Here is an 11,927-nt window from a genome sequence, read left to right as displayed (position 1 = left end):
TAACATTGTACATAATACTTTTTTAGATCCTCCTGATGCTCCAACTAAGCTCAAGATAAACCTGGTCACCAAAAACACAGTCAATCTATCATGGATGCCTCCCAAAAATAATGGTGGTGCTCCAGTAACACATTACATTATTGAAAGGCTGAGCTGGGACACCAGTGGTCCACAAAAGGAAACCTGGAAACAGTGCAATAAAAGGGATGTTGAAGAGACAACCTTTATTGTTGAAGATCTAAATGAGGGTGGGGAATATGAGTTCCGTGTCAAGGCAGTGAATGAAGCTGGACCAAGCAGACCCTCTGCTACTGTTGGACCAATAATTATTAAGGACCAGACTTGTGAGTATTTGGTGTGGATTATTAAACAGGACATGCAGCTCAGTCGAAATTGAATGCAAAACTTTTTATGATTATTGTTCCAGGTGCTCCAACTATTGAACTTCGAGAATCATTGGAGAGTGCAGAAACATTTGATGTCAACATACTTGCCAGGATTCAGGGCTGTCCATTCCCATCGCTCGTCTGGCAGAAAGCCTCATTTGACAAACCTGATGAAAAGTTGGATGTACAATATGATCAGCATATCAATAAAATTGTCTCTGATGACAAATGCAGTCTGGTAATTCAACAATCTAAGAGAAACGACAGTGCGATTTACACTCTCACTGCTACTAACAGCCTTGGCAAGGCTTCCAAGGATATTAAACTTACCATTTTTGGTATGTGTATTTTATTTAATTTCGATATAGTTTATAAATCACTTAAACCTACTCATTTAATCTAGAAATGTGACCGAAATCTGTGTTTATCTCTAGGACGACCTGGCCCACCAATTGGACCAGTCAAGATTGAGGAGGTCTTTGCTGAAAGAATTGGACTCTCCTGGAAGCCACCCACAGATGATGGTGGTTCGAAAATCACAAACTATGTCATAGAGAAGCGTGAAGACAACAGAAAGTCATGGGTGCATGTATCTAGCGATCCTAAGGAATGTGCATATACTGTTCAGAGGCTAACAGAAGGGCATGAATACGAGTTCCGTATTATGGCTCAGAACAAATACGGTGTTGGGCCACCACTTTATAGTGAGCCTGAGAAAGCAAGAAACCTATTCAGTAAGTACTTAAGTAGTTGCTTGAACAGTTTGTGTTTATTTTTTTGTAAACATGTAGCCACACTATATAGCCTACATCCAACCATATTTTTGTACGCATCGCATTTGTTGAAAATGTATTTATGTACTTGATTTGCGTGTTATCAGTGCAACTTTCAAAGATCTCAAAAATCTTAATTGTTGCTTTCTATCCTATTATTTTGTTTCTTGTGCATTTTCCAAACCTGTGGTTGTGTACTTATGGTAATTTCCGGACTATTAAGCGCACCCAAATATAAGCCACACCCACAGAATTTGACAAAGATTTTTATTTTGAACCTAAATAAGCCGTAGGTGCCTACACTGAAACTAATGAACTTTACACAGGCTTTAACGAAAGACAGCGTCTGTTACATGGCTTGTATCTAAACAGTAGCCTACCAAGAAAGTCGTTGTTCACCGTCTTCCTCCTTCCTTTCACAAAAATTTATCTCGAGACTTTTTCTTTTGGCATCGTCGTGTTTAAAAATCACCATAGGTGAAGCTTTTCTCCCGATGCCGTGCAGCTCAGAACACAGGTGAAGTGTGTTTTTTCATGCCTGGTTGTTTTCAGCATGACGAATGATTCGCATTTCCTGTAGACAGTCCGAGTGAGCAGTAGGTCAAACATCAGAGGAACCTCATCCATATTTATGATGTTGTGCGGCCCGATTCCGTGGGAGCGCATCTGATTTAATATAAAGAATTTCATTGGTTCATCTGAACCCGTTCGGCAATTTCATTGGTCTAATGTTATGGGGCTCAGTTTTTTGGCTTGAAGTTTGTGAAACCGGGAAAAAACCCAGGAAAAATCCATAAATTAGCCGCTTCGTTGTTTAAGCCACAGGGTTCAACACGTAGGAAAAAAGTAGCGGCTTATAATCCGAAAAATACATTGAAAGGTTTTCTTTTGTGTGCTAGCATAACACACAAGAGATTAAAAGCATTTTCACTCTTTTTTCTAATTAAATTTGAATGTACTTTTCCATAACAGCTGTCCCAGGACAATGTAACAAGCCAACTGTCTCAGAAGTCACTCTTGAATCTATGACTGTTGAATGGGAGGAGCCAGAGTATGATGGTGGATCTCCAGTTACTGGCTATTGGTTGGAGAAGAAGGAAACTACATCAAAACGTTGGACTAAAGTGAACCGTGAACCCATTCGAATCAGGCCCCTTGGTGTTTCACATGTGGTGACTGGTCTTTTGGAAGGCGCTACCTACCAGTTCCGTGTCAGTGCCATCAATGCTGCTGGATCTGGCCCTCCAAGTCTGCCATCAGATCCTGCTGTTTCTAGAGATCCAATTAGTATGTTGTAGATTCTGTTTTACAAGAAGTTTCTAATAATTTTTTATTACAAAAGTATATTCATATGAAATCAAATTTTTTACAGCTCCACCAGGACCACCTCTGCCAAAGGTAACAGACTGTACTAAGTCAACTGTAGATCTTGAATGGATTCCGCCAATGATTGATGGCGGATCTAAGATCACAGGATACTTTGTTGAATACAAAGAAGAAGGGAAGGAGGAATGGGAGAAGGTACATACATGCACATTTTGAGCATATATTATAAGTAAATTTTTACAAAGCATTTATTTATATATATATATATATATATATATATATATATATATATATATATATATATATATATATATATATATATATATATATTTAACACATTTATTATGTATTCTGAGTGAAATTCTTCTGATATTTTGTTTTCTTGTAGGCTAAAGACAAGGAGATTAGAGGCACTAAGTTTGTTGTTCCTGGACTCAAAGAGCTTGGACTTTACAGATTCAGAGTAAGAGCAGTGAATGTTGCAGGAGTTGGTGAACCAGGTGAAGTCACAGAAGTGATTGAGGTCAAGGATAGAACAAGTAAGTACAAAAAATACTATTAATACATTTTTCAGCCGTAAAAAAATCAACATCAGCATCATGTGTCTGATTCACTACTCCTAGACTAAAACCTAACCAACATAGGCTATGTTTCTCTTTTTTACTTGCTTCTGTTAAAGTTCTGTAAAAGATGTAATGTTTTTTAAATCTTATATTTTCATTCATGTGTGACGATGTGAGATGATAGTCTAACAGAAATTCTAAACATTTTCTTTAGTTCCACCTGAAGTGGATCTGGATGCAACTGTAAAGGAGAAAATCACTGTTCATGCTGGTGGTGTAATCCGTATTATTGCTTATGTATCTGGCAAACCTGCCCCAGAAATTATCTGGAACAAAGATGATGGTGATATGCCTAAAGAGGCTGTTGTTGAGACTACTTTTATCAGCTCTTCTCTTGTCATCAAAAACTGCAAAAGAAATCAACAAGGTATTTACACTCTGACTGCCAAAAATGAAGGAGGAGAAAGAAAGAAGGCAGTGATTGTGGAAGTGTTGGGTGAGTATTCTGTTCATCATAATCATAATTATGGACTTGATGAATTGAATTCTATGTTTTTTTTTTTAAAACAAACCTTTTTATTTTTTTTATTTATTTTTTTTTAAAGATGTTCCTGGACCTGTTGGTCAGCCTTTCTCTGGTGTAAATCTGACTACTGACTCCTGCAAGCTGACATGGTCTTCACCTGAGGATGATGGTGGTTCAGCCATCACCAATTACATAATAGAAAAAAGAGAATCTGACCGCAGAGGCTGGACTTCAGTAACATACACTGTGACAAGACATAATGCAGTCGTTCAAGGTCTTATTGATGGCAAAGGTTACTTCTTCAGAATTGCTGCTGAAAATATCATTGGAAGAGGGCCATTTGTTGAGACTGCATCCGAAGTTCTTATTAAGGATCCTATTTGTAAGTGCTTTTCTATGAAAAAATACATACAGTGTTTCCAAAAGTTTGGAATCACTGATTATTATTATTTTTTAGTTTTTGAGAGAAACAGTCTGGTTTCTTTTGTTTATATGCAACAAGCAAGGTAATTTTCCAGACAGATTTTCTTTGATCAAACAAAAATACTAATGTATAAAGGTTACACTTTATTTTATTAAAAAATCTTCCTTTGGCATGAATAACAGCTTAAGTTTCTCCAAACATCCGTCTGAAATACTTTTCCATGACTCGGGTAAAACTTGCCAGAGGTGTTCTTCACAAGTTGGAGATTTTCTGACATTTCGATTCAGTTAAGCCCATCTTTTAAAAACAAAAAATATGTCAATTTTCTTCCAGTCAGTCACTGTCCAATTTTTGTGCTTTTTACCAAGTTGTATATGAACAAAAGGAACATGCTTGTCTCAAAAACATTAAAAGACTATTTATTTTCATTCCACATACAGTCCTTGTAATGTATAAATCATTATCTATCAATACCTTCATGGCATTTCACATATTTGCTTTAATTCATTTTCTACAGCTGTCCCTGAGCGTCCAGAGGATCTGGTAGTCACAGTTGTCACGAAAGATTCAATTGGCGTAGCTTGGAGACCACCAAAGTACGATGGAGGTGCTGATGTGACGAGCTATGTTCTTGAAGTCCGTCAGTTAGGAAAGGACCACTTTACTCGTATTGCAGCTGATGATAAGTTAATGGATCGTAAATTTGTTCATGAGGGTTTAAAACCAGGCGCTACATATGAATTCCGTGTCAGTGCAGTAAATCAAGTTGGCCAAGGCAAGCCATCATTCAGCACTAAACCTATTACATGCAAGGAAGAACTTGGTAAGTTACAAACAAATCATGTGAATTTGAAACAAGTTGACATTGCAGTCATTCAGAGTGATTTGAGATTAACTTCATTAATTATTTTTTTTTTTAGAACCACCCACACTTGATTTAGAATTCCGTGACACAGTTTTAGTTCGTGTTGGCCAGTCCTGCACTCTCCAAGGTCGTTATACAGGGAAACCAACACCAACAATAAAATGGTTTAAAAATGATGAGGAACTCCAAGCAAATGATGAAATTATGCTTACTAGCACTAAGCGGACCTTATGCTTGTCAATTGAAAAGGCTAAGCGTGATCACAGTGGTAAATATAGTGTGGTTTTGGAAAACTCAATCGGCACACAGAAGGGCATCTGCACTGTAATTGTTGTTGGTGAGTCTTGGATATTTTTCTAATTCGTCAGATTTATATTTTGCTATTTTATTTGCCAATTGTCCCTTGTTTTCTGGATTTTAAGAAACTTAAATGTGTGTAAATATTTTCAGATCGACCCCAGCCTCCAGAGGGACCTGTTGTCTTTGACGAAATCTTTAGGGGTCACATGGTCATCTCTTGGAAACCACCACTGGATGATGGTGGAAGTGCTGTATTAAATTACATTGTCGAAAAGAGAGATAGCAACAGGGATCTCTGGATGCCTGTCACAGAGTCCTGCACTAGAACAACATGTAAAGTGCCCAAACTAATTGAGGGCAGAGAGTACATTATTAGAATATGTGCACAGAACATTCATGGCATAAGTGATCCGCTGCTGTCCACCGAGACTAAAGCAAGGGATGTTTTCAGTAAGTAGATACTTTACCACAACAGTTTTTACTTGCTTTAAAAAGAAAATCTTACTAACATACATGTGTACTCCACTCCTATCAAAAACAGAGGTGCCTGATGCTCCTAAACAACCAGTAGTAAAAGAGGTGTACAAAGACACTGCTCTGCTTTCCTGGGAGCCTCCAGCTGATGGTGGAAAACCAATTACAAACTACATTGTTGAGAAGAGGGAAACTATGTCAAACAGATGGGTTCGTGCTGGAACTGACCGCATCTACCCTCAAACAGAATACTGGGTTCCAGACCTTCTCAAAGGATGTGAATATGAGTTCCGTGTCATGGCAGAGAACATCATTGGTGTTGGTGATCCTAGCCCACCATCAAAGCCTGTCTTTGCTAAAGATCCCATTGGTATGTGATTAGAATATTTCTCTCAACTTCAGGTATTGCAGTACTATAACAAGTTAGAAATAAAATTTTACTTTTTATTTCTATACAGTCATTCCAAGCCCACCAGTTAATCCAATGGCAATCGATAAAACAAAGAACTCGGTCACTTTATCTTGGGAGCCGCCAAAGGACTGCGGCAGAGGAAAAATCTTTGGCTATCTGCTCGAGTACCAGGGAGCTGGAGCTGAAGAATGGGTACAGGTTAATCAGACTCCTGAGTCCTGCCCAGAAACAACATTCAAAATAATCAACCTTGAAAATGAAATGTTGTACCGGTTTAGAGTCAAAGCAGTGAATGCAGCTGGGGAATCTGAGCCTGCGAATGTTCCTGAGCCTGTTCGGGCACAGGACAGATTTGGTTAGTCTTGCCATTGCAAAAATAATTATAATAATAAAAATTTAAGGCAAATTGTGTTTAATGTTCAATCTGTATTTATCCTTTCCTTCTTCAGAGCCTCCAGAGCTCCTGCTGGAGCTAGGCATGCCTCGTGAGCTTAAAGCATTGGCAGGAACTCATATAAAAATTGTTGCTGGAATCAAGGGTATGCCTTTCCCGACAGTCACATGGAAGAAGAATGAAACTGACATACCTCCAAGAGCTGAAATTCAAACTTCTGGATTAAGATCCAAGCTTGAGATGCGCTACTGTAACCGAGAGGATTGTGGCGACTACACACTCACTGTAGAAAACCCTGCTGGGTCCAAGACCGCAACATGCACTGTGCTTGTTTTAGGTAAGGATTTCTTAAGTATATTGTGAGCAAGCAAAATTCTGTGGTCGTCTAAATGTATTCGCCCCAAAACCCTTTTCAATAAGAATGCATCTTATATGGTTTAGTTCAATGGACAACTATTTCTGTGCTCTTCTAGACAAACCTGGCCCAATTCAACACTTAAGGGTATCTGATGTTAGAAGTGACTCAGCTCAACTCTCATGGAAAGACCCCGAAGATAATGGTGGTGTGCGCATCACCAACTTTGTGGTAGAAAAGAAGGATGCTGCTTCTGCACAGTGGGTGCCGGTCTGTGCAACATCTAAAAAACGAAGCATTACAGCCAAGCATTTGATGGAAGGCACATCCTACATGTTCCGTGTAGCTGCCGAAAATCAGTTTGGAAGGAGTGAATATGTTCAGACAACGAAACCTGTGAAAGCAATGAATCCACTGTGTAAGTAAAAACAGATGATATGTGTTTGCCTTGTCATGAGCTAAGGTGAACTGCAAATAAAAGTATGAATATTTGTGTCCTATAGTCCCACCTGGACCACCAAAGGATCTACACCATGTAGATGTTGACAAGACAGAAGTGTGGCTTGCATGGAACTGGCCTGATCGCACTGGTGGAAGTGAAATCACTGGCTTCTTGGTCGAGTATCAGGTGGAGGGTGAGAGAGAGTGGATCACCTTCAAGACTGTGAGCATCCCTGAATGCCATGTGACAGGACTAGAAGAGGGCAAAACCTATCGATTCCGTGTGAAGGCAGAGAATATAGTTGGTCTTGGACGACCAGATACCACTGTTCCAGTGCTCTGCCAAGAGAAACTTGGTAATTTTTCTCTCCATTTCCTAAAATGACAACAATAATAATAATAATGACAATAATTTTCATTTCACACTTCTAAAATAAATCTTTCTCAATTTACAGTGCCACCAATTGTTGAGGTTGATGTAAAACTGATTGATGGCATCATTGTGAAGGCTGGAAGCACCATCAGGCTGCCTGCAATCATGAGAGGCATTCCAGTTCCTACTGCAAAATGGGTCATTGATAGCGAAGAAATTAAAAGTCAAGGAAATACCAAGATTGACACAGACAACTTTTCAACTGTTTTGACTATTGCTGAATGCACAAGAAATCACACCGGAAACTATATTCTCACAGTATCTAACCCTGCAGGAAGCAAGACTGTTTCTTTGAATGTCATAGTCCTTGATGTTCCTGCTGCGCCCATCGGCCCAGTTAATATCCTTGAAGTAACTCCAGATTCAATGGTCATTGACTGGCGTCCTCCCAAAGATGATGGAGGAAGCCCTGTCATGAATTATATTGTTGAAAAGAAAGAATCTAATAAGGAAACCTGGGGAGTTGTTAGCTCTGGCAGCACTGTGACACGACTTAAGATTTCTCGCTTACAGAGTGGTGTTGAATATGTTGTAAGAATCCGTGCAGAAAACAAGATGGGAATTGGTGCACCTCTTGAAAGTGCACCAACTGTTGCCAAGCACCAGTTTGAGGCACCTGGCCATCCTGGAAAACCTGTCGCATCGGATATTTCCGAGGATGCACTTACTCTTGGTTGGACAATGCCATTGTATGATGGTGGCAGTCCTATTAATGGATACATTATTGAGCGTAGACATAAAGGAGGCAAATGGATTCGAGTGAATAAGGTACCATGCAAGGACCTCCGATTCAGAGTTCTTGGACTTTTCGAGGGTAATGAATATGAATTTAGAGTATTTGCTGAAAATATCGCTGGCTTTAGTGGACCCTCGCCTATCTCAGATCCAGCTAAACCCTGTAGGCCAATCACAGTACCTGGACCTCCAGTCAATCCAAAAATAAAGGATTATAGTTGCATTTATGCTGATTTAGTCTGGATTAAGCCTACAAGGGATGGAGGTAGTCCAGTCCTGGGATATGTTGTGGAATGTCAGAAAGCTGGTGGTGAATGGGAGAAAGTTAACAAAGATGATTTGATTAAACAATGTGCATATAGGGTTAAGGGACTAACCGAAGGCACAGAATATAGGTTCCGTATTCGAGCTGTCAACATGATTGGAGATGGTGAGACAAGAGAGGTCCCAGAATCTGTTATTGCTCAAGATATCCTCATTCCACCAGAGATTGAAATGGATGTCACATGCCGTACACATGTAACTGTACGTGTAGGACACAACATTAATATTACTGGATATGTGAAGGCAAGACCCGATCCTGAGATTACTTGGACCAGGGGTGAGACAGTTTTGGAAAGAGATAAACGTACTACTCTCACAAACAATTTCCCTGTAGTGCATATGCGTATCAAGGAGGCAACTCGTGCAGATCATGGAAAGTATGTTCTTAAAGCTGTGAATGATAGTGGAGAAGCCTCAGCTACCATCACTGTAACTGTACTGGACAGACCTGGACCTTGTAGGAATCTTGCATTGACATATGTGAACAAGAATTCTTGCATGGTGAACTGGGATGCTCCTGAGGATAATGGAGGCACTGAGATTACAAACTACATTGTTGAATGTCGTGAGCCAAGCAGCAGAACTTGGTCAATGATCTCTGCTGACTGCACCAACCGGAAGGTGAAGGCAAAACTCCAGGAGAATCATGAATATTTGTTCCGTGTGTGTGCAGAGAACAAATGTGGACCTGGACTAGCAACAGAAACCAAAACACCTATACTTGCAATTGATCCACTTCAGAAACCTGGTGAACCAGAAAATTTCCATGTAGCCAGCGTTGGCAAGAACTTTGTTTTCCTGAGATGGAGAAGACCAGATTTTGATGGTGGCAGTCCAAACATTGCTTACATTCTGGAAAAGAAATTAAAGGATGCTGAGAAGTGGGACAGTTTACATGATGGCAAAATCAAAGAAACGTTCTTTATGGCAGACAAATGTACTGAGAACCAAACATATCAATTTAGAGTTCGAGCAACAAATGATGGTGGAGAAAGCAACTGGGTGAAGACAGCTGACATTCTTGTCAAAGAAGAAATTCTAAAACCAGTTCTTGACCTAAAATTTGCTGGTACTATAGTAGTTAAAGCTGGTGATTCTGTCCGGCTTGAAGCAGCCCTCAGAGGAAAGCCACAACCTGAGGTAAAATGGGTCAAGGACAAAGCTACAGAAGATAACCCAAGAGTCACCATTGACACTGGAGCCGATTATTCAAAATTCCTTATGACTAAATCCAGACGATCAGACACTGGAAAATATGTAATCACCGCCACAAACCCTGCTGGAAGTTTCACTGCATATGCAATGCTAAGTGTTTTGGACGTACCAGGACCTGTCAGGGATGTCAGGGTCACGGGTATGTCCACAGACAAGTGTAGAGTTGTGTGGGATCCTCCAGCAGATGATGGTGGTTGTGAAGTTGATAGCTATATTCTGGAAAAATGTGAAACTAGAAGAATGGTTTGGTCTACATATTCTGCTAATGTAGTCACTAGCTACTGTAATGTGACTCGCCTTGTGGAAGGCAATGAGTATATCTTTAGGATTAGAGCAGAGAACAAGATGGGAACAGGTCCTCCAATGGAGAGCAAGCCTGTTATTGCTAAAACACAATACAGCAGACCTGGTCCACCTGATCCACCAGAAGTCAGCAAAATTGGCAAAGATGAGATGACTGTAATATGGGCTCCTCCTGAGAATGATGGTGGAAAATCCATTACTGGCTACATCCTAGAAAGAAAGGAGAAGCGGGCTGTAAGATGGGTTCCAGTAACTAAAAGTCCTATCTCTGAGAGGCGCATGAAAGTAACCAACTTGATTCCCAACCACGAATATCAATATCGTGTTAAAGCTGAAAATGAGGTTGGATTGGGAGAGCCAAGCAAACCCTCAAGACCAGTTGCTGCTAAGGATCCAATAGGTATGTATTTTTATTTATATTTTACTAGTATTATAAAAGGTTTTATAATAACTTTTTTTGTAACAAATTTCAAATATCTATGAATCCTTGACTATTTCAGAGCCTCCTGGTCCTCCTGGTGGTCTGAAAGTGGTGGACAGTACAAAGACTTCAGTTACACTTGGCTGGTTCAAGCCGGTGTATGATGGAGGTGCGCCAATCATTGGATATTTCGTAGAAATGAGAGAAAAGGTTGAAATGGAAGGTGAACAAGAGAGAGATCCAGAGGAAGGCTGGTCAAAATGCAATACTAGCGGGCAGCTTGTTCTCACTGAATTCACAATGATCAATTTGGATGAGAGGAAACAATATGAATTCCGTGTCTTTGCACAAAATCAAGTTGGAATTGGTCGCCCAGCAAAACTGAAAGAAGCTGTGACACCAAAAGAGATTCATGGTAAGATGCTTTCTCATTTTCCTAATCTTCATGTTCGGTACATAAACATGCACAGTATGTCAAAATCTGTGTCTTTTTTTTTACTGCAGAATTGCCAGAGATTGATCTGGATGCCAGTTTGAGAAAGGGGCTCAGTGTAAGAGCAGGTTGTCCCATAAGATTATTTGCCACAATCAGAGGAAGGCCATCACCTAAAGTGACCTGGAAACGTGTTGGTATTGACAATGTTGTCAGAAGAGGTCATGTAGACCAGATTGATACAATGACCTTCCTTGTTATACCTGAGAGCACACGTGAAGACTCTGGAAGATACTCTCTGACACTCTCAAATCCTTCAGGAGAGAAAGCTGTATATGTTCGTGTCAAGGTCTTAGGTAAGTTAAATTACACTACTATGTATGTTGTTTGTTTCTTTAGAAAATACAATAAAAAAATAAAAAAAATTAATATATTACTAAAAATAATACTCAACAGATACTCCTGGACCTGTTGGTGAACTGGTTGCAACTGATGTCACAAAGACATCTTGCCAACTCTCCTGGTTACCTCCAGATAATGATGGTGGAAGTCCAATACTTAACTACATTATTGAAAAACGTGAAGTCGATAGGAAGACATGGACAAACTGCACCAACGACTTAAAGAAAACAAGTTTTAAAATAACAAATCTAACACCAGGAACTGAATATTACTTCAGGGTCATAGCAGTCAACAAATATGGTATTGGGGTGCCAAAAGACTCTCCGAAATCCTATTTGTCTGTAGATCCCATGAGTAAGTGATTATGTACTGCAAACTCTTTGACAGATATTGTTCGTATTTATATAATGATGCATGTAATT

The 11,927-nt window shown here is 39.7% G+C and overlaps 1 protein-coding gene across 1 annotated transcript in view; it reads left to right on the top strand.

Annotated features, from left to right (window-relative positions):
* The window catches only part of ttn.2 (titin, tandem duplicate 2), a 178,045-nt gene that overhangs the window by 115,182 nt on the left and 50,936 nt on the right, over positions 1-11,927 (top strand). Inside the window, 20 exon segments of the mRNA XM_046845789.1 lie at positions 27-344; positions 428-724; positions 821-1,120; positions 2,132-2,446; positions 2,532-2,680; positions 2,874-3,024; positions 3,263-3,544; positions 3,654-3,956; positions 4,516-4,821; positions 4,919-5,200; positions 5,314-5,613; positions 5,705-6,007; positions 6,096-6,404; positions 6,499-6,780; positions 6,917-7,216; positions 7,302-7,595; positions 7,695-10,649; positions 10,750-11,085; positions 11,175-11,459; positions 11,560-11,859. Coding sequence (XP_046701745.1) covers positions 27-344; positions 428-724; positions 821-1,120; positions 2,132-2,446; positions 2,532-2,680; positions 2,874-3,024; positions 3,263-3,544; positions 3,654-3,956; positions 4,516-4,821; positions 4,919-5,200; positions 5,314-5,613; positions 5,705-6,007; positions 6,096-6,404; positions 6,499-6,780; positions 6,917-7,216; positions 7,302-7,595; positions 7,695-10,649; positions 10,750-11,085; positions 11,175-11,459; positions 11,560-11,859 — 8,367 coding nt within the window.

This window comes from Silurus meridionalis, chromosome 3 (assembly GCF_014805685.1).
Source record: "Silurus meridionalis isolate SWU-2019-XX chromosome 3, ASM1480568v1, whole genome shotgun sequence".
NCBI classification, from domain to species: domain Eukaryota; kingdom Metazoa; phylum Chordata; class Actinopteri; order Siluriformes; family Siluridae; genus Silurus; species Silurus meridionalis.
This window is presented reverse-complemented; position numbering and strand designations above follow the sequence as displayed.